Source organism: Chaetomium strumarium (genome assembly GCF_033439665.1).
Source record: "Chaetomium strumarium strain CBS 333.67 chromosome Unknown B0T15scaffold_1, whole genome shotgun sequence".
Taxonomy (NCBI): domain Eukaryota; kingdom Fungi; phylum Ascomycota; class Sordariomycetes; order Sordariales; family Chaetomiaceae; genus Chaetomium; species Chaetomium strumarium.
The window spans coordinates 5,183,956-5,211,580 of record NW_026944429.1 but is presented as its reverse complement, the minus strand read 5'-3'; the positions used below and the strand labels follow the sequence as shown (position 1 = coordinate 5,211,580).

The following is a 27,625-nucleotide window of genomic DNA, read 5'->3' as shown; positions in this document are numbered from 1 at the left end:
TGATTCCGAGGGTTCGAGGAGCATGGGAGCGGGTTGAGGAAGAGGGTCATCAGTCCAGTCCCAGTAAGCTTCAAAACGAAAAGGGCTTGACAGGGAAATTAACTGGCTGATGGAGAACCGCGCCGCAGTGATGCAGGTAGGCACTGTGTCAAAAATACCGGCGGCCACGCTTGCCATCGCCGGCAACCAGAAAGAAGTGGAAAATCCGACCTGAGTATGCGCGGTCCCTACGGTGGAGAAGGGCATTCCTTATGCTGCCTCCTCGGTCGGCCGGGTTTAGCGCCCCAAACATGCATACACAGCAGCGAATCGGGAACTAAGGCTTGTACAGGTAGTTGATTAAAGCCCGGTCCCGGTCGCCACGTGGGCATTAACAGTTTCAGGTCCCCCTTTCCATAATACTGGAACCAGCGACGTTCACCGGGGCCATCCCCTCCCGCTGCACCTAATACTAGGAGTGGGCTCGCATTGATGCCCAGAGAAGCAAGAGGCGATCTGCAGCAAGAAGCGGTGTAGTCGCCGATAAATCTTGTTCCACTAACGCTACCAGGAAAGTAAGAGACGTAGCACCTACATACAGAACCGAATGTGGAAAGAAAGGCCATGCAGATGACATGGCATGGTAATTTCGTGATTTTCGGGTGGACGATGTCTCAACAGGCTGACACAGCAAGGCTCGTGTTTCCCATTTGTCATGTTTTAACTCGGCATCCCCGGGGCATCTCCTTTATCTACATTGATCTTGAGCGAGAAGTCAATGTGACGTACGCCTTGGTGTATGGAGCTTGTAGAAAGGATATCCACATCTGGGAATATGTTAGCGGACAAGCTTCCCCATTTGTCCGAGTCTGAGAAGTGTAAGAACATACCGTTGCAAATGTAGCGCTCGGCGTTGTCCTCGGTCAACCCCCCTGACACCTCAAGCAGAAACTCTCTCTTGCCCTTCCACTTCTCCTTGAGGCTCCGCGCCGTCACCTTGACGCCATCACCAGTGAAGTTGTCGAGCATGACAACGTCGGCGCCGGCGGCAATGGCTTCATCGGCCTCCTCCTCGCTCTGCACCTCGACTTCAACCTTCACGCTAAACCCTCCTGCCGCCTTGGCAGCCTGGACGGCCTTGGTGATACTGCCGCGGCTCCACACGTGGTTATCCTTGAGCATGGTCATGGTGCTCAGATCCATACGATGCGTGTCCGCGCCGCCCACCAACATACCATACTTCTCCACCAGCCGGAAGCCCGGCGTGGTCTTGCGCGTGCCGGCCAGAATGCCCTTGTAGCCCGCGCTGCGCAGGTTGACCAGGAGCCGTCGGCTCATGCTCGCGATGCCCGAGCACCGGGCCAGGATGTTGAGCGCCACACGCTCGCCCTCCAGCAGGCCCCGCGCGGGTCCGCGCACCGTCGCCAGCGCCGTCTTGCCGCCATGGTGCGTCTCGATGTGAGAGCCCTCGCGGGAGTGCCACTCGACCGTGCATCCGCACTGAGCAAAGACCTCGTTGAAGAAGGGGATGCCGGCGAGGATGCCGGACGACTTGCCCCAGAGCGTGGCCGTACGTGGCTCGTCGCCGACCACAAAGCCGCCTACGTCGAAGGAAGGGGTGTCCTCGGCGAGCCAGGCGGTGATCTGCGTCTTCCAGGAGGCCGGGAGGAGGTGCTCGAGCGAGCCGTGGTCGAGAGGGAGCTCAATCATGATGCGACAGTTTGCAGTGAATAAATCGTAGCGCAGGGGAGGGGGGATATGAGGTATCGTTCAGTTAGTTGTGAGTCAACCGCTTCAACAAGCGGCGACAGTGTGCCGGGTTTGGTACCGTGGCAGCTGTGAAGGGATGTGTCTTTCTGAGGGCCTCAAAGCCAACAACTGTAAGCTGTGGACAGGTGAGAATTATTGGGGAATGATGGTGTGAGAGAGCAGTTAGTAGCAGCTGAGGGTATGACAGCGTTTCAGTTGTTGTTATGAGCGGAGCCCTCGAAGTGGAGGAGGAGGGGCATCTTGCATCTTGCAGTGCCGCTTCCCCAATCCCCAACCACTGCATGCAGCCCGACCCAAGTCGGGATCCACATTCGTGGTTCTCCAAGCTCATAATGAATGTCTGTCAATCCACCGCCTACTAGTACATACACACAGATGCTAATAACAAACTGCGGTTGGGACTTTTGAGACAGACAACAGTGTGGCACAGTTTGAGGCGGAAACGGGGGCCTGGCAACGCATGGCTGATGACAAATGACCGGACATCAGGGGCTGGATGACTAATCTCGAAGCTTTGTTTGGGCGAGTCAGGACAAGACAAGCATCCTTTATTTATTTACTTGCTAACGGTCCTCCAGCACCTCCGTAACTTTAAGCATCGACTGGCATATCTCAAGCTACTTGCATCACGACTGACATGGCACCGACGAAGCCGACCAAAAACACAAACCGGAAGGCTGCCTCCACTACTAAGAGGCGGCGCGAGAATGACGCGTCTGCGCCTGATCGCCGAGGGAAACGTCAAAAGATCGCGCCAGCAACTGAACCTCTCATCCAGGACCAGGCTGCAAGGCCACGGCCAGCGAGGCAACCCCCTGCCAGCGCATTACCCGTCCCGAACAGGAGACCGACAGAGCCCCTGAACATCTACGTTCTTGGGGCCAACAGTGGTGGCGAGCTCGGCCTGGGGCCCTCGGTCAGGTCCGGAAACGTCGGGCGACCGCGCCTGAACCCGTACCTGTCTGGTTCTGCGGGCGTTGTCCAGGTCTCCCTTGGCGCGATGCACGGTGTTGCCCTCACGCTGGACAACCGGATACTGACGTGGGGAGTCAACGATCATGGCGCGCTGGGCCGTGACACGTCCTGGGAGGGGAATCTGGTGGACGCGGGTGGCGACGAAAGCGATAGCGACGAAGACGGCGAGCTCAACCCAAAGGAATGCACGCCATCACCGGTCGATACGAGTGCTATCCCCCCGGACACCATCTTCACACAAGTGGCCGCCACCGATAATGCCACCTTTGCCTTGACCAGCACCGGTCGTGTGTATGGATGGGGTACTTTCCGGGTAAGCCTCCCCCCTCCCCTCCCTCCATTGTAATCCGGTGTTCAACACGCTAAGCTCTCAGCAGTCAGAGGACGGGAAGTTGTCCTTCACACGAACCGTCAAAGTGCAGTCCAGACCTGCTCTCATCCTTTTTGTCAAGGATGTTGTTAAGCTCTGCTGTGGAAGCAACCATGTCCTGGCCCTCACAACTGATGGCTTCGTGTACACCTGGGGCAGGGGCACCGACGGCCAGCTTGGCCGCCGATTCTCCTCGAGGGTTGTGGACTGGAATAAGGAAGGCCTCATTCCACGCAGGGTTGCACACTTGAAGAGCATCGTCGAGATTGGATCCGGCTCCAATCACTCCTTTGCGATTGAGCGCTCGGGCTTAGTGTATGGCTGGGGGTTTAACAACGCTGGCCAGATCGGAGTCGTCGACAACAGCGGCGAATACGAATCAGCGTATGATTTCGCTCTTACGGTTGCTGTCCCGAGCCTTGTCAAAAGCTTGGTAGGCCTCCCGCGGATCACGCAAATCACCGGCGGCAACTTTCACAGCATGGCAATCACCGAGGACGGAAGGTGCCTGACCTGGGGACGTCTCTATTCGTTTGCTACCGGTCTCAAGATCGACACCCTGCCTCTTGATCTTGTCGTTCGCGACTCGAGAGACAAGCCCAGCTTTCTCAGGGTGCCGACTGCTGTCCCGGGATTGTCCCCGACGCTTGTGGCAGCAGCAAGTGAGCACAGTCTTGCAGTCAACACGGACCACAAGGTCTATTCTTGGGGTCTCAACCTTACCAAACAGATTGGCCACAAGGAAGAGGAGGTTGAGGTCGCCACACCGCTCAGTCATCCCTCGATTGTGGACAAGCGGTTTGTGTGGGTTGGCGCTGGGGCGCAATACAGCATGATTGGCGAGCTTGCTGCCCCAAACTAAGATTTTCTTTGACGAGATTTTTGCAGCTGGGAGCCCTTGAGAGACAAACCTGAAGCGGAATGCAATCATCCAACCCTTCCGAGAAGGAATGAGCCAAAATTGGAAGAACGTTCAAACAAGATGCTGAATATACGTCGAAGGGACGACACAAAGGAAACACGGAGAAGTGGGGAGAAGAAAATGAAAGACGAAGAACAAGCAAGAATAGAAAAGAAAAAAGAAGAAAGAAAAAAAACAAAAAAACAAAAGACTGAGACCAACCTGCTAAACCGAGAGACATATGACATGGGTTGAACGAATAGGGTTCAGGGTCAGGCGCACGGGAGAAAGAGAACCACCGCAGTTCGAACAAGGACAACCCCCGAGAAGCCGATAGGCTGGCTAATAAGGTACCTGACTCCCGGGATCCCAGGCTAACTGGTCCTAGGGATGAAGCACAAACCACCCGACGAGCATGGCTTTGATCAGCCCTCCCGGGCCCTGCGGGGGCCTGCTGTGAACAGTCAAAACTGCATCTGGTAAGAAAGCTGTGCTGTCCGGGTTTTGCTCTGATTATTGTATGCAGGTAATTAGGTAATTGTCTTCACCGCGATCCCCCGAGCGGCTTCGGCTGAACCGAGTAGCAACTAACCTAGGTACCCTTTGGCAAACTTAGCTTCTCCCCGTCGCCCGACTCTGCGCTGGGACTCAGCCCCTGCAAGGGATGAGCGAATGTATTGCACACATCAGCCTTCAGTTACCGTAGCACATGTATTGTACGATACGTGGTAGGTTGTCGCATCCCCCGTGTGGGACAGTGATTGCAGGTCAGCATCATAATTAGGTAGCAGGTCTCCTCAGACCACATGCAGAACAATATTACCTTGCGGGATTCTGAGTCTATCCGCCCTGCTGGTCTATTGTATCATTTCCATCTGCCGTTTCGAGAGTGAGGTAACCCAACGATCAGAAGAGACCATGAAGGAGCCAGCAAAAACAGACAACCCGGAAGCAACAAAATGTCTACCGTTATCTCGCCTTGAAATTCTCGGCAGCCCAGAAAGAGTCTCCTCGGAGAAGCTATATACAAAAAAGAGACCTGGCAACAAGCGACGAAAGCCTTAAATCGTCACATAGCCGAAACCCGTTTTTAGATGGAAGACCCCCGCCAACTCCTCCAGATACAGAGATCCATTTGAACAGAACAGAGAGATGTAACAGCCCGCTAACGAGCACCCCGTAAATTCCTAAATCCCCACAACCAGAAGGAACGAAATGAATATGTATGGTAAATGTACTTTTATGGAAGTAAAGGGCCATTTTTACATGACGGGGATGCCCTCATACTCCGCATAACCCAAAGCAAGGTTCATGTTCTCTGTTTTGGTCCCAGCATCAGCATCTACGAACCACGAGATAAGTGAAAAGAAAAGGAGAAAGACTTACGCAAACATTGAGTAGCAGCGCCCTTAAGCAGGTTATCGATTGTGGCGCACACCACGACCCTCTTCCCCGACTTGTCCACCTCGAACCCACCGATCTCGACGCCGTGCTTGCCGCTAATGTTCTTCACCAGCGGCGCCTCGCCCACAACCTTGACCAGTTTCTCGCCGGCGTACCGGTCCTGGTAGATCTGGCGGATATCGCGCGAGGTCATGGTCTTGTTCAGCGGAATCGAGATGGTGTGGTGGATGCCGCGGAACCACACGGCGACGTGCGGGATGAAGGCCACTTGGGCGCCGAGCTGAGAGCTGACCTCGCGCTCGTGAATATGGCCCGTCAAGCTGTACGGCATGATGTTGTCCGTGAGCAGGCTGACGTCGTTTTTGGGAGACGGCTTGGTACCGGCGCCCGAGTAGCCCGAGATGCCAAACACGTGCGGCATGCCACCGAGGTGCGGGACCAGCGGCGCGATGCCGAGCTGTGCCGCCGTGGCGTAGCAGCCGGGGTTGGCGATCTGCGTGGCCTGAGTGATGGTCGCCCGGGGAACGAGCTCGGGGAGGCCGTAAGTCCAGGTGTTGTCGAAACGGTAATCGGCCGAAAGGTCGACAATGACGCTCTTGTGGTCCGAGTCCTTTCGGCCCTCGTAGACAGCCTCGACGAATGGCTTGCACACGCCGTTGGGCAAAGCCATGACCCAGCAGTCAATGTCACCACGCTTCTCCATGTCCCGAACGTCCTCGGGACTGAGGTTCTCATAGATGACTTCACGCTTGTTATAGCCCTCGAGCTTCTGCCCAGCAAGCTCACGAGAAGAAACATGGCGAAGGTCCATGTTCGGGTGAGAGTCCAGCAGACGGATCAGCTCCTGGCCGGTGTAACCACGAGCGCCGATGAGGGCCACCCTGGCGGGCTGGGATTTCGATGCGTTCTTCTTGCCAATTGGCGGGTTCGGGTTGGTCTGCGTGACGTACGTCCTGCCGCTGGTGCGCCCAAAGACGGGCGCTGAGAGAACGGGGCGGCGAGCAAGGGTGGAGTAGCCTCGGGCCTGTTGGGCTACAGGCTTGGAGCCGCTCTTCGCGGCCCGCTGCAGCCGGGATTCGAGGTTGGAATCGCCGAGCATGGCCCGGCCATTCTGCGTGAAGTCCTTCATCAACTGAACGATCTCGTCGCCATTTTCAATCCCATACCAGAACATGACATCGCCGTTCCGGGTGATGCTGCCGTCAGCCTTGTCGAAGAACCACCCGAGGTTCTCGTCATCCTCCTTGACGGTCCAAACAAGCTGAGGATGCTCCTTGCGGAGGGCCGTGAAGATGTTGTCAGCGACGTTGGTCAGCCACCCAGACTTGGTGATGGTCAGGGTGGCAAGAGTAGCCTGGCGTCCGTTACTGGCAGGTAGCACAATGGCAAGGGCATTCATCGCCCCATCATAGTACGCCTTGAAGTTGTTCTCGCCCAGGAACTCAAGGTACTTGTCTACTGTGGCCATAGCATCGGGACCGTCGCGATCCCGGATCAGGACCGCCTTCAGAGTGTCAAGATCCTTGAACTCGGACAGATTAGTGGCCGAGAGCAGCTTGCTGCCACGGCGGATGAGCGTACCGGCTCCGGAGTCGGTGAACAGCTCCTTTTGGAGCTCTCCTGGATGGATGATGGCGACGCTGGTTGCGCGCGGCAAGGTGTCCAGCAGCTCCTTGATCTCCTTGATCTTCAACCTAGTGCCGTACTTGACCCATGATTGCGACATGAGGTGCTCGTACTCCTCGTCCAAGTTGATAGCCGAGATTCTCTGGCCCGCAGCATCGAACAGACCACCTTTCTCCGACAAGTAAACCACCTTCAGGGGTTCCAGCGCGCGGGCCAGCTCGGCGGCAGCGACATCGGCGTTGACATTGAGAATCTGGCCGTCGTCGGTCTCGGCCATGGAGGTGAGGATGGGAAGATAGCCGTTGTTGATGGCGGTCTCAATGGACTGCTTGTTGACGCCGGTGATCTTGCCGACGTAGCCCCACTTGTCCTTGTTGAGATACTCTGCCCTGAACATCCCCGTCGTCAGGGGCTGAGCGTGCACGCCCTTCTCCTCCAACTTGTTGACCAGGTTCAGGTTCTCCTGCAGAAATAGGTCGCGAGCCACGCGCAGTGTCTTGGCGTCCGTCACCCGGATACCTTCTTCGAACTGCGGCTCGATACCGGCCTGTTCAAGCAGGCTGTTGAGCTGGGGGCCGGCGCCGTGGACGATTACGGGGTAGAGGCCGACGGTGTAGAGGAAGGCCAAGCTGGAGCACAGCTCGTCCAAGTAGTCGGTCAGAATGGCGCCGCCGACTTTGATGACGGCGAAGCGCTGCGACGAGACGGATGTGAAGAGCGAGAGGTACTGTTGGACTTCGCGCTTAGACCCCACCGAGGACAGAGTCTGCACAATCATCCCCCGGGTGCTCAGATCGGTGGTTCGAGCTGCAGACGAGGAGAACGATCTCGCGCGGCGAAGGGCAGCGGGGGCGGCGGCCGCACGAGACCGCATGGGCAGCCGGCGGACGCTGCGGCGGGCGCCTGCCCGGAGGGCGACAGCACAGGCGGAAAGCATCTTGAGAGCCGGGAGTCGCTTTCTCGACCGGAGGAGGGTCCTGGTTGCGCGGAGAGAGCGTAAAAGAACGTTGCACGACCGGAGCTCGAAAGAAGGGAAGCCAGAAGCCCCGGGTGCTTTTAACAGCGATAGAAGTGTAGCAGAGCGGGTGCTGCTTGGGCAACTACCTGAAGCTGCTGTTTGACCGCAACTGCACCACGAATGAGTCAATTGCCGAGGGACGACCTACCATTGACTGCGGGAAAGCAGGCTCGCGGAGAGTCAATGGCACGATGGTCGGGTCGGAGGCAAGCCGGAGTTGGTCAACAACAAGCAATCCACGGCTGGTTGTGGAGGGGCACCGGGGCAGCCAGGGGCAAGAAAAAAAATCCCTAGCCCCGAAGCCGGTTCTGCGCTGAGGGGAAACCACGATCCACCTGTCAATGCGACTTCGGCAACCTCGAAAGCTGGCTCGGCTGGAATTTGGAAGCCGCTGAACATGGCCGCAAGATGCGTCAAAAGCATGGCTTTCTGGTTCCATTGCAGTCCATGAGAATAGCTCACACTAATTTTTTCTACCAACTGCATCTTACTTAAGGCTGTTCAACGCCCACCGTACACAGCATATTTCCTCAATGGGATCCTGGCGGGGGGCGGCCTTTCGCATCCCCAATGCCAAGACAGCTGGAGACCTGCCATGCATGCGCGGATCACTGTGCCATAATGCAGGTCGAGGGATGTCCGGTACGTCGGTGGGCACACAAGCTGCTTTCCAATGTTCCAATAGACTCGGAAAAACGACACAAGCACGCATACTACGTAGTAGTGACAATTCCAATTCAAGGTTTGAGAGTCATGAGTTGGCGTCAGGAAGCTGCCGTCGTCTTCTGACTCCCAGTCTCCAGATGTTACTCGCTTCGCGTGGCCGGCCCTCTCATGCTTGCAGCACTGCACTGGATCATGACATTGTCGTCCGTTGAAGACCCGCGGTGCGCTGTTCTCTACTTCTCAAGTGATGTAGACTCGTCATGACTGCCATGTATTAGTCGCATGGGAATCCGCTCCCTCGCAATTCATCATAAGTACAGGTACAGCCGGGAGAGGTCGTTCGCTCCCCGACTGAATCACACGCAACGCCGGGCGGCCTGCTGCCGGACTTGCAAACCAGTGCAGAAGACCGCGAAGAAAATCAAAGACTCCCAGAAATCAAAATCCCAGATGAGCACAAACCCCATTCCCGGCGGATCATCATCGATGCGGAACCCGTTCTGTCTGCTCATACCCGCTTCTTCATGATCATAAATAGGTATGCTGGATTACTTTCTCGTAGCAAGCACTGTAAAACGGTCAGCACATTGTTGTTCTCCGCATAAGCGAGTCCAGAGACACACATACCTGATGGGATGATGATGATAGCGAGGAGGACGATAATGCCAATAATCAGCCAAATACGCATTTTCATATCCTGAGAACTGTCAGATATCAACCGCAAAGTGTATGCAACGCGCAACCTCACCTTCCACCACATCTTCTTCCGAACCTGGTTGGCGCCGCGACGGAAGCTCTGTGCAGACTGCGCCAGGTTGTCCGTCTTGTCTTGCAGATGATCCAGACGAGCGCCACGGTCCGCAACTTTGTTGAGGTTTTCACGCATGACGCCAACGGTGTCGTCGATTTGCTGAAAGGCAGTTAGCAACCATTTCCTCGGAGAGTCAAACGTAGCAATTCCAAAGGAATCGAGGTGCAAGCGAGACCTGGGTTGGACCCTGTATCGAGGCCAAACTACTCTCGCATAGCTGTCAAATCCTCTATTCCCTAGGCCGCCTCCGTTCCGCGACAGACGGCCGAAGTGTTGGCATGAGGTCGACAACGCTGTCCGGCGCTTATCTTAGGTTTGCGTGAGCGGTGATATGGAAATTTATCCGGATAACTGCTAGGTAGTGGAAGCGATGACGTTTTCGTTAGTCGTTGGTCGCTAGTCGCCGGCCGCTTGCCGCTTGCCGTTGGCGTTGTAATCGCTGCGGATGCTCGACCGAACCGCGTCACATGCTGCGCCCTCGATTGAGATTTTTCTGTTGCGAAAAGAAAGCAACCCACCTCCTGGATTTTCCTTGTCCTATCATTTTGGCCTCCCTGAGCCCCCTGCCCGCTGGGAATGTAGGGGTCGTACGGCCGGTCATACGGCTCAGACATGTTGGGCAATCGGTCGCGGTGCGGTCGGTGTTGCGAGCGGGAAAGATTCTGACAAACACGAAGCGATCGCGAGCTGTGTGATTTCGCGGGATATTAGGAGCGCTGATGCAGAGCGATGGAAATCGTACTCGGAGGTGCGATGGAGGATGGCGGATCAGAGCGAGGTCGTTGGGTGAAAGAAGCGGGTTGCGCAAGGTGGTTGAGAGCCTGTTTTGTGCAGGCGACACGCCAGCCAGACAACCAAGGGGCACCAGGGAATGCCGGCTGTGTCAGGCCGGGCTAAAGGGACTGTGGAGCTGCCATTTGGCCTCTAACATGTTTGCACGTAAAACTTGGGCTGCAACTGTTAGCGTTGTAACAGTCCTTCATCAGCCACCGCACTTCATTCAGCTCAAACAATGAAGTGATCCACCTGCCAAGACCGCGAGATCAACCCAAACTGCAGGTCTGCATGTGCTTTGATCTTGTTGGAGAGATTGGAAGCTCGTATCATATTCCTTGCCCCGATCTTCTGCTGTCATTGCTGCTTCAGGCTGTGTTCTTGTAGCTGGACTCAAGGTGCTCAAGTGGTCATGCCAGAATTGCTGCATGGGTGTCGTAAGCATATAGGGTCCCAGCCACGACAGATCCCAGGCCAGCCTCGGCGGTGAACCAATCGCAAAGGAAGCTGTATCCTGCTCTTTCGAGTGAGCAAGCAGAAGCTCTGGGCGAGAACGCTCTACACGTCCAAGAGCGCAGAAGATGCTGGGGTTGTCGCAACTCTGTTTCATCGTCCTCCAATGTTTGGATCCGCAGCTTCAAGTCATCAGCTGCACACAGATCGGATCTCCCGCATTTTGCCGCTCAGTGACACTGTGTACGCACATAGCAATGATGCAGCCGATGTGGTAATTTTCAGCGTATTCCAGGTGGTATCATCTGCACCGGTGACCTCAACGTTCCACCCTAACCCTTGCATCTTGGCATTAGCTCGATGACGGACCCGGACCATTTTTCCGAGTCGAGAATCGCCGCTCTTAGCCGACAACTTTATCACCCGCTCGCCGGCCGACTCTCCCGGGCATTCAGCCGTCCTACAGCACAATGGCGTCCGCTATACCCATCCAGAGGATACAGGTACCGCTTCGGCGCTCGCTAGCCTTCGCGGCAGGGCTCTCATTCCGGTCCTATGCCACTGTTCCCTCAGCGTCCGATTCGCCACAGCAACAGCAGGACGCCGGAAGCGCCTCAGGCCCAGATACAACCAAGCCACGCCCGACGTACTTCAAGGACACCACCGTCGCCCCGTTCTCGGATTTCCTCCCCTCCTCCGGCCCCCTTCCCCTGAGCGAAGCGTACGCGCCGCGCACGGCAACCGTCGGCCCGGAAGGGCGCAAGCGCACCATCACCCGACTGCCCGACTGGCTCAAGACGCCGATCCCATCGGCCGGGTCCAACCCAAACTTCGCCAAGATCAAGGCCGACCTCCGCGGCCTGGGCCTGCACACGGTATGCGAAGAGGCGCGGTGTCCCAACATCGGCGAGTGCTGGGGCGGCAACAACAAGGCAGCTGCTACCGCGACCATCATGCTCATGGGCGACACATGCACACGAGGGTGCCGGTTCTGCAGCGTCAAGACGAGCAGGGCGCCGCCCCCTCTAGACCCGCACGAGCCGGAGAACACGGCGGAGGCGCTGGCGCGCTGGGGCCTGGGTTATGTCGTCCTGACCAGCGTGGACCGGGATGATTTGGCTGATGGCGGGGCGCGGCACTTCGCCGAGACCATCCGGCGGATCAAGGCGAAGAAGCCTACCATGCTTGTGGAGGCGCTGACGGGGGATTTTGGCGGGGATCTCGAGATGGTGAAGATTGTCGCCGAGAGTGGGTTGGATGTCTATGCGCATAATGTCGAGACGGTGGAGGGCCTGACGCCATATGTGCGAGATCGGAGGGCCACGTTCCGGCAAAGCCTGAAGGTGCTGGAGCATGTGAAGACGGTCAGGGGGAAGGAGGGCATCATTACCAAGACCAGTATCATGCTGGGGTTAGGAGAGACGGAAGATGAGATCTGGGAGACGCTCAAGGGTAAGATTCTCCACCATGTGTCTCATTTCCAGCCTGTCGATGTCTTGAAGACACTACCTAACATTGTTATCTCCAGAACTGAGAAAGGTTGAGGTCGACGTCGTGACCTTCGGCCAGTACATGCGGCCGACCAAGCGGCATCTCAAGGTCGAGCGGTACGTCACGCCAGAGGAGTTTGAACTCTGGAGACAGCGCGCCCTGGACATGGGATTCCTGTACTGCGCCAGCGGCCCACTGGTCCGGTCGTCTTACAAGGCCGGCGAGGCGTTCATCGAGAACGTGCTGAGGAAGCGGGCCGGCGAAAAGGCTATGGCGGCGGAGGCATTGGGCCGAGCCGTGGCAGCGGGAGAGACGAGCGACAAGACTCTGTAGGCAATTCTGACGGAACGGGACTTAGAACTTCAACAATATGGGATGGCGTTTCACACACCATTCACGGTGTAAAAGGGGTGCGCGAGGATCACATAGGAATAGGCGTCTCAGGAAAGGGAATCATCACATGCGGTTTGGTATTTTTACATGGTTATACATAATAGACATGGGGATATGACCATAATCCCTTTCCACCCTCGGCTTCGCGTTGCTTGGAGCGGAACAAGCCTTTTTCCCTGGCGACTCTCTCCTCCTGGGGTGATTCGCGCAGGTTGACCCATGTCATGACCCCCCAAGCTAAACCATCGTATCCAAGTCAGCCATGTCCGAGAGTCTTCTCTACCAGCTAGCCTTCTTCACGCCGGGCAAGTTGCCAGCTAGCGCTTGCAGCCGGAAGTTGTACTGTGTCACAGTTGTCAGCCTACTAACATATCCCCAACTCATCAGGCAGAACTGCCGTACTCTTGACATCTTGAAATCGCCGAGTATACCCCTGCCCTTCCCGCCGAGGATACACCGGTTTCGGATCTGGGTCGGGCGCGTGTAGCAGTGCATCTGAGTTAATTGCAGCTGAGCGATGGCGCGTGTCCGGGCGGGCAGCGTGGTGTTGCGGATAATGTAGCGCAGGGCTTGTCTGCAGGCTGCCTGTCAGCAACACTTGAGTCCTGAGTCGGGGGGTGCTATGTTAAAGGAATCGCCACCTCTCTGGCTCAGCGGCTGCAAATGCCTTGCGCTTCGAGTGGTCGCGGATGATTTTGATGTTGGTGAAGCACCCAAGGTCGAGCTTTTTTGCCCTGAACATGGACATCTTGGCGCTAGTCTACCCAAACCACGGCTTGAGATCTTCCTCGTCTACTCAGGAGCTGAAGGAGGGCCCGGGATGTCGTCGGCTGCGCTTATCGCGATGCGATGTGGGCTGGTATGGGTTATTGTTCCTCGTTCTTGTCTGTTTTGCCGGGCGGTGTCTCTCTAGCTTACCGTATCGGGTTAGTTTGGATGCTACTGTGCACAGACCACGAGCTTATTAACGTTATACGGTAAGTCCAGCGGCCACGCCGCCGCCACAGTGCGTGCCCGTGTTGAGGTTGATGGGTTGAAGACAATGGACTCACTGACTCCCGTCAGTAGGTACTGCTTACGATGGTGTATTCCTAATATGAAGTCTAAACTCATAAGCTGGTAACTTTCCCATGCCATGTCTAGCTTCGTTCGATAGGATCTGCTGTGAAAGCACTACGATTCCCTGAACAACCTATGCACAAGGCAGGAAGAAGTCGCCGCAGCCGTAGCATCATAGCATGGTGCCCTCGCTCGGCTTCACGAGACCGCGTGTACATCAGGTCACCCTGTGCGACGGTAGTGGTCCGCCCCCAGGGTGCCTTGGGCAAAAAAGCAAACTGCAGTGTGTAACACTCCTTCCCCTCATTATGCAGCGGCCCAGCTCAGCCTCACCACTGAGTTGTCAGCCATGGCTCATGAGGCCGGGTGAGCTCTGCTCAGAGCTTGCGTCTTTGCCGCAACTCCTCTTCCTCAGAAGGATCCGTTCTGTTAAGACGAAGACTGGACACTTGAGCATTATTGAATTGAAATGGCAAACCAGGTCGCAGTCAACGACAAGGGCCTTACGGTGCTGTATGAAGCTCCGCATCCGGTGGTCGAGTAAGGCCCTCCCCATTTCTTCCAGCTCGTACCACAGCTGAACGATTCCAGCCTCGTGTTTGTGCACGGATTTACCGGGCATGCCAAGGAAACTTGGACACTGAAAGCTGGCAAAGTAAAGAAGCGTCGTCAGGAAGATGAGCTTACGGAACAGGCTCGATGCGCCAAGGTCCCGAGGCTACAGTTCTTCAGCCGAAGCCCGCAGAGTATCGAGACGCCCACGACGACGGCGACGCACGACACAGAGAACGGAGACGAGGCAGCACCCCAAAGAAAACAGGCGAAAGATGTCTACTGGCCGGCAGACCTTGCCTGCCAGACGATCCCAGACTCGAGAATCATCACGTATGGCTACGACACTAAGATTCGACACTTCCTTGCGGGGCCGGTGAGCGAAAACAGCGTCTACGACCATGCTTGGGACTTGCTCTGCTGTCTTCATGCTGTACGAAGCACCTCCAAAGAGAGAGAGCGGCCCATCATTTTCGTTGCCCACAGTCTCGGTGGCCTTGTCGTCAAATGGGCTTTGGTACGATCTCGAGAATGTCAATCATCAAATGCCCATCGTCATCTGTACAGCGTTTCTGAAAAAAACGGTCGGCATCATGTTCTTCGGCACACCACACAGGGGGGCAGATCCTAGGAACATCCTCCACCATGTCCTTCAGACTTCAGCTAAAGCCCTCGGCGCTCAGGTCAATGAACAAATTGTCCGCGCGCTCATGCCGGATGCTGAACTCCTGCCGAAGTTGAGGGACGAGTTTACTATCTTGTGTAATGAGAAATCGTGGCCGATATTCTCGTTCCAGGAGGAATACGGTGTCTGGTCTCTGTTCGGAAAGAAGGTTGTCGACGATCAGAGTTCTTGTTTGGATAATCCCGCTCTTGAAATCCGACAGCACATCTCGCGCAATCACATGGATATGTGCCGCTTTTCCGGCCTCCAGGATCCGGAGTACAGGAAAGTGGAAGCCGCGCTGAAGCGTATTCTCGGGACGATCGAAGCCCGAAAGCGTTGCGAAAAACGGAGTCCGATGGAGAGCAGCATCTCAGGTGATCTCAGAACTTCCCTGGTAGAACGACTCTACTTCTCCAAAATTGACGAGCGACTAACACACCTGACCCCTGCTCAGGGGTTCACGTGCCGCTGGTTCCTGGATACGCCGCAATACACATCGTGGCGTGACATAACCCAGCAGGCAGACCATGGCGGCTTCCTCTGGATCAAAGGCAATCCCGGGACGGGGAAGTCGACGTTGATGAAGTTCCTCTTCGAGCACGCAAGGGAAGAAACGGGGGCCGAGCCCTCTCAAATCACTTTGTCGTTCTTCTTCCTCGCACGAGGCACTGCCGAAGAGAAATCGACGGCTGGCCTCTACCGCTCTGTTCTTCACCAGCTCTTTGAAAAGGCGGGAGATCTACGAGACAGCTTGGAGTGTCTAACGCTTGACGGTGCACGGGGTATTCAGCTTAATGGATGGCACGAGGAGGCCTTGAAGAAGACGTTTTGCCGTGCCGTTCAAGGCCTTGGCAGTCGATCGCTGACAATCTTTGTCGATGCCCTCGATGAGTGCGAAGACAGCCAGGCAAGGAACATGGTCTTCTTTTTCGAAGAGCTTTGCGACATGGCCCAGCAGAAACAGGTCCGGCTACGTATGTGCAATTTCTCGCTTCGCTATCTTAAAGCCAACCACTGGCCCCAACCCGAATCTATTGTCATCCTAGTCCCCTCCCTCATCGCTGACAACGCTACTTTCCTAGGTATCTGCTTCTCGAGCCGGCACTACCCACACATCGAAATAGAGAAGGGTATCGAGCTGACATTGGAAGACGAACAAGGACACAAAGAGGATATTGAAAAATATATCAAGACGAAGCTCAGGCTATCCAACAAGAAGACCAAGCTAGCGCAATCACTCCACGCCGAACTCCTCGAAAGATCCTCCCTGATTTTCCTCTGGGTCGTTCTGGTCGTCGATATTCTCAATTCCGAATCCCCCAGGAACCCAAACATCGACAAGATGCGCAAACGCCTTAGGACAATCCCACCCAAACTTGCCGACCTGTTCGAAATGATCCTCACACGAGATGAAGAAGGGCCCAAACTGATGCAGATTTGCCTTCAATGGATTCTCTTCGCAACCCGACCCCTCAAACCACAAGAACTCTACTTCGCCATCCAGTTCGGCCTCAATGAAGATTCTTGTTCTGGCCGCTGGGACCAGGAGGCCACGGGCATGGACGATTTGAAGGTGTTTGTGAGGCATTCGTCCAAAGGCTTAGCCGAAGTCACGCGCAACAAGGCCTCCGAGGTCCAGTTCATTCACGAGTCCGTCCGTGATTTCTTGATGGGCAGGTACGGGGACCACTGGTCTGGGGCCGGCACCAACTTCGTCGGCCATAGCCATGAACTTTTGAGGGACTGCTGCTTGGCCCAGCTGGTCGCTATAGTCCAGCAGAACGTTAACATGCCGCGTGATATGAGCCCTCAATCGGTTCAAATTCGGAAGGATGTTAAACTGGAATTCCCGTTTTTCGAATATTCCGTCGCCGGGGTTCTGCATCACGCCAACAGCGCCCAGCAACACGGCGTGGACCAGATGGCCTTCATCACGGAGCGTTTCGCGTCTCATTTCCGGAGTTGGCTAAAGCTCAACAACTTCCTCGAAAAGCACGGGGTTCGGCGGTACGAAGACACTGTCAGCCTTGTTTACATACTTGCAGAAAAGAATCTGGCCGAGCTTATCAAGATCTATCCCCGAGATGGATCCTGCTTCGATGTTGGGACTCACAATCGACCTCCGCGCTACGGCCCGCCTATTTTCGCCGCTCTGACAAACGATCGCCATGATGCTGCGCGGGCACTATTGGAAGCCGAAGTGCGAGTCCAGCCGCCGAACTTCCAACTCCACCGCCTTTGCCAGCAATACTTCGAGAATGAGAGGCAACTCAGAAGCTTTGACCGTACTTTTACCTTCAGCAAGCAAAAAAGTGTCTTGTCTCATCTTGCGGAGCATGGGGACGAGGTGCTCCTCTCCTTTCTGCTGAATTTGGTTCGGGTTGAGATTAACTCAACAAATGATCTTAGGTACCCGCCGCCTCTGGTATATGCCGCTAAGAAGCGGCACGCAGCGGTCATGGAGCTGCTCCTTGAGGCGGGTGCCGATGTTGACTCAGTTGATGGAACTCGGCGGACCGCTCTGTTATACGCTGCCGCTAACAGAGATGAAAGAATCGTGAAGCTGCTGCTCGACGGGGGAGCTGACCCCGAGGCGAAGGACCCGTCTGGCCGGACGCCCTTATCTCTTACCCCTGAGCTCGGGAATGAAAGTATCGCGAAGCTACTACTAGACTGGGGAGCTGACGTCGATTCGAAGAACGAGTATGGCCGGACCCCCTTATCTTTTGCCCCTGAGCTCGGGCATGAAGGTATCGCGAAGCTACTGCTGGACTGGGGAGCTGAGGTCGATTCGAAAGACTTTTTTGGCCGGACGCCACTATCTTATGCCGCTAATCGCGGGAAGGACGATATCGTGAAATTACTGCTTGACTGGGGAGCTGACCCCGAGGCGAAGGTTTCGTCTGGCCGGACGCCCTTATCTATTGCCGCTGAGTCCGGGCATGAAGGTATCGCGAAGCTACTGCTGGGCTGGGGAGCTGACGTCGATTCGAAGGACCAGTCTGGTCGGACACCATTGTCATATGCTGTGGTGCCGAGGGGTGTCACATTTCTAAGTAGTAGGGAAGAGGGGTGGAAGGCTGTCGTGAAATTGTTACTTAAGAATGGTGCCGATGCTAGGGCGGAGGACCGCGATGGTAAGACGCCGCTCTCTCGTGTCGCTGAGCGGGAAGATAAGGCGATGATGGAGTTACTTGCAGGATAGATCCCCCTCCTCAGTCTTGCCTTACACTTTTAAATTGTAGAACTCATATGTGGATAGAGCGGTACAGGAAAGTGGCTTGTGATGCTATAGTGTTGGAGTCCCTAGCTCATCCATGTGCGATGCGAATCTGTGGCAGCAGCATGGTGACCGAACCACTACAGCACCAGCCGGGGTGCGTACTTGCATGGTCAAGTCGGGAATTCTCTCTACCTAGGTGCCATATCATTTATACTACATCCAGGTGCCGGTATTGCAATTTCATAAGCCACTTTGTTACAAGCTTTGCTCCCTTGGCTGCTGATTGCTTTCTTAACGGCGATTTTGTGTTCTAGGTTGACTTCTTTGCTGCTCACGGTGCCTCCTTCCTAGCAAACCGACCACGGCCTCCCTCAACCCCCATTTCCTCTACCAGCAGTAGATCAACCGTCAACTTGGAAAGACAATCCTTCCATTCCTTTTTTGTGTTTCTCAAGCCATCGAGTGCTTTCGAGTTATCTCCAGCCTCGTATCCTTCCTCAACTCGTCAAACCACTTTTTCCTTTTCCCTCTTCACTCGTCATTAAAGTCACGTCTTGCTATTGCCAACAGCAACCGACCATGTTTCGCCGCCGCTGGTCGGGCCTCCCGGCCGATCCTGTCTTTCCTTCCGACCTGAAAGAGCTCGGGTATGTTTTCTCGCCCCAGTCGACGCCGTCAACCGGGTTGCCGTCCTAACCAGTGCCTACCCGCAGCTACTTCATCAACGACATGGACGAAATCCGCTCCGTCGAGTACTCAGACTACTACTTCAAGTACTTCCTGACCAAGAACACCCGCTGGAACGAGCGCCAGCGCTTCGCCTTCAACGGTCAGCCAGCCACATCGCCCACCTCCCTCCCACGTTTTCTCTCCTCCTCTTCGCTGTTCACCGCGCTAAGTCTAACGCTTCCGTCGCAGATGCCGTCACCAAAATCATCCGCACCCGCCTCACCACCACCGAGCACTTGACCACCGTCCCCCTGCCCCTCGGCACGCCGCCCTCCCAGCCGCACGTCCCGATCATGGTCTCGGCCAACCTCTCCGCCGCGACCCGCGTGGTCCTCCTGGTCGGCGAGCCCTGCCAGTCGCTCGGCGTGCTCGCACACCGCGTGATCGGCGGGCGGGGCGGCATCACGCGCGGCTCGGCGCTCGGCCTCATCCAGGGCCTCAAGACGCAGCAGAGCTCTGCGTCCGACCGGGCGCCGCCGGGCGTGGTGCTGGCCAATCCAGGGGAGCTGTGGTGGTGGCCCGAGGGAGGGCGCGGCCTGACGCCGATCGAGCGGCACCAGGTGCCCATGTCCAGCGCGGTGCACTACGGCCGGCGGCACGATCCCAAGGTGAACGAGGTCCCCGAAAACAGGAGCGTGGCGGAGCATGTTAGGGGGGTTTTCGAGGCTGTTGTCATGGGGGATATGCTGCGCAAGGAGGCTAAGGTGGATGTTATTGCCGTCGGGGATGCTGCGGACGTCGTAGAGGCGTATCTGAATGATGACAAGGTCTGGGAGAAGGTCAAGGGCCGGCTGGGCTGCTTGGTGGTTATGGGCGGATTTTACAACTCGGACAACTTCAAGTGTGAGGGGTTCAAGGAGTTCATGAAGGAGGTTTGTTCGGATCCGTTCCATCCATCCATCCATCCATCCATCCATCCATCAGTTTGCGTCCGACCGATATACTGACGCAACAGTTGCAGCGCGCTCGGGCCTACATCATCCATCACACGCCCCTCGACACGCCCATCTCCGGCGCCAGCGGCAACCCCGGCGCCGCCGCCTTCACCGCGTACGGATGCCCTGTCTACAGCGCGGGTGACACCAAGGTCACGGAGACGATGCTCATCGACGCTCAGCCGGCGGTGCTCAAGTGGATCCAGCGGGTGGCGCTCGAGGGAGACGCGTACAAGAACGAGGAGCTGGAGTTCTTCGGCGAGGAAGGCACCGGTATTACCACCGAAGCCTTGGACTCGCCGTGGATGGACGTTGCTGAGGAGAACGGCACGCAGCCGAATGCGAAGGAGGGGGTTACGCTGACGGACAGTGCAGCCGAGAGGGACTCTGGCGAAGCGCAGGCCCAGGAGAATGAGTCTGCAAAGACCGGAGACACCAAAGCCAGAGCCGATGTAAAGGAGGTGCAGACTGACGAGGAGGCCATGGGCGGTGGCGAGAAGGTCGAGGGTGGTGAGAGCGAGTCCAAGCCCTCTCCGACTCGCGAGGCCCATGGCCCTGGAGATCTGGCAGATCTGGCTAAGAGAACGGATGATGTCCAGATCACCGGTTAGGTCGGCGCGGGTGGCATCCTTCAGTTAAGTCCCCGGAGAAGGGGTTACTATCGATGCTTTCACATTTTCTTTTTATTTAGCAGTCTCGCGGGGTAGCTTCAGGGGGTTTTACGCACCACGCAACTAGTAATCGGCCAGATACCGTAGTTTCTCAATCTCAGGACCTAACTACCCCGTATATGTTCCCAAATATCAAGTGATATCACTTGTGTGCCCTCTCCAAGGTAGGTACACATTCCCGAATCTGCCACCGTTGTTTACTCCTCCGGGACCGGACACCGCCATGGTACGATGAATTCAGTCCACACGACACCCTGGATAGCCCCCCTTGTACTCGTACATACTAGATATGTCTCTTCCGTCAGAGCGGTAAAGATCAAGCCTGCAAGAACGAGAGTATCCCCCTCGGAGGCGGCGTCAGATCCTCAAGCAAATCCCTCGCCCGCCGCTGCCGTTCCTCAATAACCTTCTCCTCCGCCGCCCACCGATCCGTGTCCTCCGCCTTCGCCACGCCAGCGCCGCTCTCCCCCCATAGACTCCCAAACCACCTGCTCGCGCCATGCGGAGCCGACGAAGCCTCTTTCCTCGCCTTTTCCTCCCTCGCCAGCTTCGCCACCATGGTCGCCCAGTTGCCCAGCCCGGTATCGAGGCACTCGCGGCAGGTCGACCGCGCCGAGTCGGCACGCTCGTGGGCATTCTGCGGCAGTTTGTGGAGCTGTTCCTCGGCTAGGTCGACGGCCTCGCGGGTCCAGCCGAGGCCTTCCTCGCGGCTGGCGGCGGACGAGGTGTACATGATCTCGCCAACGTGCAGACTCAGGGCTGCCTCCTGGCAGAGGTCTTGCGGGTCGCGGACCGGTGGGGAGGTTCCGTCTGGCGGGGGAGGGGGGTAGGGGGGAGGGGAGAAGAGCTTCTTGATCAGGGACCAGGGAGTGTAGCTGCTGCTGCTGCTGCTGTTGGGAGGGGTGGTGTTGAGGGTGGCGGCGAGAGAAGATGTGGCGGATGCTGAGCCGGGGGAAGGAAGGCTGCGGCGGGCTCTGAGGATGGAGACTAGCATGGGAAGGGCGGCGGAGATGTTGCCTTGGCGGGCGAGGAAGGTGGCGTAGGCCGTGAGTGTGTTTAGGAGGTTCTCGGAGGGTGGGCCCGCGGCTTCATTGAGCGTCCAGGTCGTCCTGTCGAGCGGCTCGGCTGGGAGATTGGGCCGTTCGGAGGCAGCTAGGCGCACGGCATCCTCGAATACGATCATTGCCGGGCCGGCGATGCCCTTGTAGTCCAGCCAGGAAGCATAGGCCAGGCCGGCCTCAATCTTCTGCCGATTTGTGAATCCAGGGGTTGACAGGATCCGGACGTAGATGTCGTCCGGCGAATCGAAGCGCAGTTCGCAGTCTTCCTCTCTCGGCGCACCCTTGAAGCCGGGGGGTAGCGGTTTCGGGAATGGATTTGAGGGCCCGATCATGACTCCCGGAGGAAACACGATATTCCGCGACTTATCTAGCACCCAGCCGTCCATGTGCTCGGCGGCCTTAGCGTAACCCATCATAGCCTCAAAGTAGCCCCGCCTCCATTCCTCCGACTTGGCAGTGACGTCCTTTGTCCCTGGCGGACACTCGTGCGGCGCATCTTTGACATCCCTGCCGTCGATGTTGGGGTCATGCAGGCGCTTGAGTGTCGTCTCGAACCACCAGGCCACCTGCAACCAGTCGGTGACCTTACCCGGCATCGGCTCATAGCGGGCGCAGTTGCCGCCGCGGAGGTCCATGCGCGTCCTGAAGCTCCATTCGTGGGGGGTGGGATACCTGCGCTCGAGGCGCTCCTGAACGATGGCGAACCAGGCGGCGAGCAAGGAGAAGCCGGCAATCCAGATGTAGCCCGTGTATTTGATGCCCGTCTTGATCTCGTACTTTAGCTGGGCCCTGCGCTCCGTTGTCAAGTAGCGCACCCGCGTGCGCGCGGTCGGAACCGAGAGGAAGGGGATTTGCGGTCGACGACGGAGATCAGTGCGGACAGCGGTGCTTTGCGCAAACGTCCGCAGAAGCTTCCGGGCGCCGCCACGGCGGAAGAGAAAGAGGCGCGAGCGCATCGCGGCGGCGGAACGTAATAGAACAGTCGTCCAGTCTGCAGTCACTCAGTCTGAAGTGTCATAAAAAAAACAGTCCCAATGAACATGGGAGCTGATGCCGGAGCTTAACGCATTCCCGACTGTGCTTGGCTGGTCCTCTCTGTGAGTGATGGGTGGCTATTAGCAATGGCCGAGCTGCGTAGTGTAGGCGGCGCAAATGCGGGACGTTGATCAATGACGATCGATTGGCTGTGTTTCTCTGAGCTCCGGAAAAGTTTAACTCGACGTCCGCCAAGCTAAGGCGGCATCTTGGCAGCCCCGCATCGGACGGGAGCTTGGGTCATCTCGGTCTTGTGTAACGGGACCGTGCCGCAGCCACTCGCAACCCGCAGAGATGTTTCGACTTGACCACTAACAGGCCTCTGTGGAGATGAGCCTCAGATTCGCCATGCCATACAAAGAGCGCAGAAACCTTCCATCGGCCTTGAAACCAATGGCTGGCCACGCGGCGGTCAAACCCTCCCCTGTGTCAAGACGAGCCCGGCCCAGGGTTGTCTGGTGGATTCCCTCCGACTTCATCTACATGTCGTAACGCTAGACTGGAGAGCTTCCAGATCACATTCTGGTACCTATGGTTAGGATTCATAGGAATTTAAGATGGGCGGTTTCTTGTCACGATGGACGGGGAGGCCAACCCCGCGGGTCAGGCCTTCGTTCTTTTTTATTTTTGAATCTCTGTTGGACAGCTCCTGGAGAGCAGTCTCGCGGACCGCATTCACCCAACATATCATAGCTGCAACGGCGCGGCTGGTACCGTGCCCTTCCAAAGCAGTCACTGGCAATGGCCACTCCCCCGCAGACACAGCCAGTGCAGCCGTTCATCCCCGGCTGGACCTCGAAGCCCTTCCCCGCGCTCACCCTCTCGGCTGGAGGTCTTCTCGCGCTCGCGGACCTCCATACTATCGCCCAGCGCACGGCGCTTACGGGCGGCGCCAGCTGGATGGACAGCCTGGTGCTGGCGCCGGGGATCCAGTACCAAGCAGCCGCGGACGAGCTCTTCTGGAAGGGGGCTGCCGCGTCCATTGTCGATGTCGTCGACGAGCACGGCGGCGCTGCCGTGTCGCTGAAGCTCGCCAATGCCGCCACATGGCACTATATCCAGCGAGTTGCGAAGCCGGGCGAGACGGTGACGCTTAACGTTGGCCGCGCCGTAGCTGCCCACGGTTCGTCATACATGCTGCGGCGGACAGATTCCGGAGACCAGGCAATGGCATGGAGGGTGGGGGGCAAGCCCGATCTAGGCTTAGTCTCGCATGTGCTGTACCTGATCAGCCCCGTGTTGACGCTCGCCGCCATAGGATTCCTTGTGATCTTCAAGGACTGTAAGTTCCGAGCGGACCTGACCCATGATCCCGCACCCTCACCCCTGAGGAGGATGGCTAACATCTGGCACATGAAGGGTGGGGTCTTGTATCGATTCTGGGCCTGATGACGTCCCGCGTTCTCAACATTTGGGTGATCAAGCAACGGGCCTCACACCCGGAAGAACACCTGGATGAAGCCCCCAAGAGGAGCAGGATATTCGGTCGCTCTCGGTCCAAGACTCGCGAGGACAAGGAAAAGAGGCCCACCCACGCCCTGAGGTCACCACGCCGCCACCGCTTCTCCTTCACGAAAACCCGTGAACGCGTATGCCATTACCTCGTCCGCCTCGACAATATCGAGAGCAAAACCCTGGTCCGGCTGCGCGGCAAGGCAAGCGACCTCCGCGCCATCACAGCTCAGAGATGGTACGTGCCCCCCCCTTTTTCTGTTTTTTACCTTTCCTTCCCCCTCTCAAAGCCGGGAATCTTCCCCATCCTTGTGGTTACCTGGGACTTCCTGAAGAACAACATTAACACCCATCCCTTTCGTTTCACACCAAAACCAGGCTCCGCAGCAAGACACACCTGGAAAGCTACCTCGAGGGCGCCGCCAAGCTGCTGGTGTACCTGGTCGGCGCGCTGTCGGGCAACATGACGCAGGCCGGCGCCATGATCATGATGGCGCTGCTGCTGGCGTCGGCGGGCCTGCTCGCGCTGAGCAACGCCAAGGCCAAGACGCTGACCGTCAACGGGCGGGAGGTCGCCCCCGTCGACGAGAACGGCAACGCGCCCTTCTCTCCTTCGTCCCCTTCCGCTCCTGCCGGTTCTCCTGCTTCTGCGGCGGGGCCCGGCAGCGGTGCTGCTACTGCTGCTGGTGCTGGTGGGAGTCCGCTCTCTAATGAGGTGAGGCGAGCCGATGTCCCAGTGGACCCCCGGAGTGATCAGGACAGGGGACGGCCGAGGCAGGGACCTGGGGCCGCTACCGGGGCCGCAGGGGTGAATACAGCGCGTGCGGGTGTAAACACGACTGCTGAACAAAGTCGAGGAGTAAGAGGAGGAGGAGGAGGAGGAGGGAACCCTGCGGATCTCGCTGAGAGAGGTCATGCAGGGTTCGTGAGGCGGTAGAACTGAGGTGTGGGTGAGCTGGGAGGAACGAAGTTTGCAGGTGGCGTTGGTGATAGACTGGTAGTATGGGTAGAGGCGTTCATGTGGGCCTGGCAACTAGATGAGATACCCCATCCATACCGGGACAAGTTTCGAATAGCAATGAGAGAGAACGAGGAGAAAACCTGACCTGCTTCATCAAGCAAGTATTGGAACCAAATACCCGCTAACAAATGTTGCGGTGCGCCACTATCTTCTCGGCTTGAGGTATGAGGCTGACACGGCAGGATGGAAGAAGGGTGCATGAACCTGGCCGTGTGTAGGACAGGAGCCCTTGCACTGGAATGCCGGATACTACCTCTAGTGCAACCGAAATCCAGCAAGGTCAGCGGAAGGGTGTGCAAACATGTCTGGGCTCGTTTCCATTGCTACGAAACCCATCTTCTGGAATAAACAGCTAGTTCCGTGTAGGATAGTAGTGACTAAAAGAAGGGTCAGAACTCATGGTTTGTGAGCATGAAAGGAGTGTTGAGCCTAGACGAGAGCGCGGGGGCAAACGGACGTGGTCTATGACATCGCGCTATTATCTTGCGGCCGGAACAGCCAAACAAACGAGTCCAGGGCTCCAGAGGTTTCTTCGCGCCTGTCACACAAGCGAGGCTAGAAGACCATGGCGTCGGATAAACAACCCGCTTCAGGGGTGCTGCGCGCTCAGGAAAGCTTGGTATTTATTTATCTGAAAGCATAGACGTTTCTGATGCGGTATGCAAGCTTGTAACCAGGAGGCGTAGTTTTTATCATATTGACACCTAGTCCTAACCTCACAAACCACTCAACAACTGGACTTTGCCTCAACATAACGCTGAAACGTATGTTTCTGAAGCGCCCTTTGCTCGTTGATGATCTCCCACAGTTCGTCGTTCTGTCTCTGTAGCTCTTGATCGCCAGCCGACTCAGCAGCAGCAGCGGCAGGCTGATAAAAAGCGGCTATTGCATCCTCCATGGCCTCCTGTGGGAAGCCAGTGGCGTTGAGCAGCGAGTCAAATCTGGTTCCAGTGGCCGCGTATGTCTCGAACTGGCCGGTGAAGGTGTATGCCCGCTCGGCCTGCGAGGGCTTGGTAATCGTTACAGTCTTCGTAGGCTTGTTCGCCGGGAATGGCGAGACAAACGCGACGTTCGTGACGGCGGCGTTGAGGTTGGCAAGCTCGACTGGCGACTTATTTTCCGCAATGTCCCATCTCATGATCTGGCCTCGCGGGTGTCCGGTGAGCAGCATCGTACCGTCGTAACTCAAGCTCAGGCAGGAAGCCGGTCCAACATCAGGCTGCGTCGCACCGAATGGCGAGCTGATCTGTACCACTGTTGCGGCATCTTCAGACCCGGGCCCCAGGAGAGGCTTTCCGGCAAACAGCTCCGTCAGGTACAGCGACCCGTCCTCACACGAGACGCAAACGGCTCTGGAGGACGGATCGAGAGCTAGGCAGAGAGGAGAACTGGGGAAGAGCACAGTCCGCAGGGCATCACCAGTCTGGTAGTTCCAGATGATACAAGATCTATCCTTGCTCGCCGATACACAGAAGTTTGTGTCACTGCTGACACTCGGGCTCACCGAGAGACCTGTGATGGCGGTCCTGTGGTTTGAGAGGCTGCGTTGCGGTTCGTGCTCAGCGGCAGAGTCCAGCTCGAGCAGCTGGGGCAGAGACCACACGTGGATATCCGAGTCATCAGACCCTGTCAAGACATGGAAGGGCGTGGCAACCACACACGATACGGCCTGAACGTGGCGGGCCGGCGTCGACACGAGCCGGCCAGTGCATGTCTGCGACGGGCTATGTCAGTGGACCAGATACACTTCAGGACTGCCCAGCGAGAATCTCACCTCCCATAGCATTAGTCTGCCTTCTGTCGTGCCCATCACGAGGACGTCTCCGGCCAGGGTCAGGCATCGTATCCTCTCGGGGAAGGCTACAAACGCCTCCTGGTTTCCACGGAGTCTAGAGTAAACATGCACGTAAGCCTTCTCATGCTGGGCGGCGAAGACGTGGGTCTCGCTAACGGCAAGACAATTCACTGGGGCCGAGCTTTTCTTGAATGTCGACTTGACTGAGTATGTGGGACTGAGGGTGTGGCAGTAGATGCCGACATCTTTGGCAATGGCCGTGTTGGAGGACAGAGGGGGCCCGCAGATGGCTGACACGAACTCCTCCGAGAGCATTGTTGTTGCGGGGCTGGCTGTCTTACAGCTCTCCGATTCTCAGCCTCCCTTGCGTCTAGAATGTTGTAGTCGAGGCGGGAAAAGTGTAAAACCCGACTAGCTCTTTCAACCAGAAGCTAAAATCAGCCACCAAAGCGAAAGGGTTGGTATTCCAAGCTTCTGTGTGTTTCTGGTTGGCACCATCAGCTAGCTCCTTGCAGATTGTCTGATCTGGATTCCGGCTGGTGAGCACGAATGGTTGGTTTCACTGTCACAGGTGTTGCTGTGAGACAGGTCAACGTCCTCCTTTGTGCACGTCGAAGCACGCAAGGGAGCACACCAATTCAAACACGGTGAGGAACGGTGTAGCTCCTATGGCTGGGATCGGATAGGAGCAGAATCGGGTTGTGTTCGGCTTCCAAGTGCAACTAACATTCAGGTTTGCTTCAAGAGGACAATGGATCTCGATCACGTCGGGTCTGCTTGAAAGATTTTGGTGA

General features: G+C 56.9%; 11 protein-coding genes across 11 annotated transcripts; 5 read left to right on the top strand and 6 right to left on the bottom strand.

Annotated features, from left to right (window-relative positions):
- Positions 1-315: 315 nt before the first annotated feature.
- On the bottom strand, positions 316-2,037 carry B0T15DRAFT_56805 (Quinolinate phosphoribosyl transferase). Its single transcript, XM_062870743.1, has 2 exons — positions 870-2,037; positions 316-806 (listed from the first exon to the last, which is right to left on the bottom strand). Exons 1-2 carry the CDS (start codon positions 1,687-1,689, stop codon positions 700-702), a joined length of 927 nt encoding a protein of 308 aa, XP_062726729.1. The 5' UTR covers positions 1,690-2,037; the 3' UTR covers positions 316-699.
- A 186-nt stretch (positions 2,038-2,223) lies between these two features.
- Positions 2,224-3,989, top strand: B0T15DRAFT_56834 (regulator of chromosome condensation 1/beta-lactamase-inhibitor protein II). Its single transcript, XM_062870758.1, has 3 exons — positions 2,224-2,275; positions 2,328-3,037; positions 3,102-3,989. The coding sequence occupies exons 2-3, from the start codon at positions 2,387-2,389 to the stop codon at positions 3,954-3,956; spliced, it is 1,506 nt and encodes a 501-aa protein (XP_062726728.1). The 5' UTR covers positions 2,224-2,275; positions 2,328-2,386; the 3' UTR covers positions 3,957-3,989.
- Positions 3,990-5,257: 1,268 nt separating this feature from the next.
- Positions 5,258-7,962, bottom strand: B0T15DRAFT_482110 (Aspartate/glutamate/uridylate kinase; the record flags this gene model as incomplete). The annotated part of the gene is made up of 2 exons (XM_062866078.1): positions 5,258-5,313; positions 5,382-7,962. 2 exons carry the CDS (start codon positions 7,960-7,962, stop codon positions 5,258-5,260), a joined length of 2,637 nt encoding a protein of 878 aa, XP_062726727.1.
- Positions 7,963-9,247: 1,285 nt separating this feature from the next.
- B0T15DRAFT_56617 (synaptobrevin-domain-containing protein) lies at positions 9,248-10,373 on the bottom strand. Its single transcript, XM_062870688.1, has 4 exons — positions 10,039-10,373; positions 9,458-9,619; positions 9,337-9,406; positions 9,248-9,277 (listed from the first exon to the last, which is right to left on the bottom strand). The coding sequence occupies exons 1-4, from the start codon at positions 10,132-10,134 to the stop codon at positions 9,258-9,260; spliced, it is 348 nt and encodes a 115-aa protein (XP_062726726.1). The 5' UTR covers positions 10,135-10,373; the 3' UTR covers positions 9,248-9,257.
- Positions 10,374-11,061: 688 nt separating this feature from the next.
- Positions 11,062-12,977, top strand: B0T15DRAFT_56689 (uncharacterized protein). The gene is made up of 2 exons (XM_062870710.1): positions 11,062-12,199; positions 12,276-12,977. The coding sequence occupies exons 1-2, from the start codon at positions 11,218-11,220 to the stop codon at positions 12,569-12,571; spliced, it is 1,278 nt and encodes a 425-aa protein (XP_062726725.1). The 5' UTR covers positions 11,062-11,217; the 3' UTR covers positions 12,572-12,977.
- On the bottom strand, positions 12,746-13,517 carry B0T15DRAFT_519942 (uncharacterized protein). Its single transcript, XM_062868465.1, has 3 exons — positions 13,273-13,517; positions 13,034-13,205; positions 12,746-12,973 (listed from the first exon to the last, which is right to left on the bottom strand). The coding sequence occupies exons 1-3, from the start codon at positions 13,377-13,379 to the stop codon at positions 12,911-12,913; spliced, it is 342 nt and encodes a 113-aa protein (XP_062726724.1). The 5' UTR covers positions 13,380-13,517; the 3' UTR covers positions 12,746-12,910.
- Positions 13,518-14,732: 1,215 nt separating this feature from the next.
- Positions 14,733-18,334, top strand: B0T15DRAFT_519936 (uncharacterized protein). The gene is made up of 3 exons (XM_062868464.1): positions 14,733-15,883; positions 15,992-17,621; positions 17,919-18,334. Exons 1-3 carry the CDS (start codon positions 14,788-14,790, stop codon positions 18,112-18,114), a joined length of 2,922 nt encoding a protein of 973 aa, XP_062726723.1. The 5' UTR covers positions 14,733-14,787; the 3' UTR covers positions 18,115-18,334.
- B0T15DRAFT_426695 (Arb2 domain-containing protein) lies at positions 18,335-20,407 on the top strand (the record flags this gene model as incomplete). The annotated part of the gene is made up of 4 exons (XM_062865655.1): positions 18,335-18,779; positions 18,846-18,961; positions 19,051-19,733; positions 19,823-20,407. The coding sequence occupies exons 1-4, from the start codon at positions 18,712-18,714 to the stop codon at positions 20,405-20,407; spliced, it is 1,452 nt and encodes a 483-aa protein (XP_062726722.1). The 5' UTR covers positions 18,335-18,711.
- B0T15DRAFT_498991 (uncharacterized protein) lies at positions 20,385-22,689 on the bottom strand. The gene is made up of 2 exons (XM_062867328.1): positions 20,524-22,689; positions 20,385-20,463 (listed from the first exon to the last, which is right to left on the bottom strand). The coding sequence occupies exon 1, from the start codon at positions 22,482-22,484 to the stop codon at positions 20,784-20,786; it is 1,701 nt and encodes a 566-aa protein (XP_062726721.1). The 5' UTR covers positions 22,485-22,689; the 3' UTR covers positions 20,385-20,463; positions 20,524-20,783.
- Positions 22,690-22,822: 133 nt separating this feature from the next.
- Positions 22,823-25,159, top strand: B0T15DRAFT_519932 (uncharacterized protein). Its single transcript, XM_062868463.1, has 3 exons — positions 22,823-23,845; positions 23,923-24,253; positions 24,394-25,159. Exons 1-3 carry the CDS (start codon positions 23,305-23,307, stop codon positions 24,950-24,952), a joined length of 1,431 nt encoding a protein of 476 aa, XP_062726720.1. The 5' UTR covers positions 22,823-23,304; the 3' UTR covers positions 24,953-25,159.
- Positions 25,160-25,606: 447 nt separating this feature from the next.
- B0T15DRAFT_426688 (WD40-repeat-containing domain protein) lies at positions 25,607-27,602 on the bottom strand. Its single transcript, XM_062865654.1, has 2 exons — positions 26,811-27,602; positions 25,607-26,750 (listed from the first exon to the last, which is right to left on the bottom strand). The coding sequence occupies exons 1-2, from the start codon at positions 27,144-27,146 to the stop codon at positions 25,764-25,766; spliced, it is 1,323 nt and encodes a 440-aa protein (XP_062726719.1). The 5' UTR covers positions 27,147-27,602; the 3' UTR covers positions 25,607-25,763.
- Between the last annotated feature and the right edge of the window lie 23 nt (positions 27,603-27,625).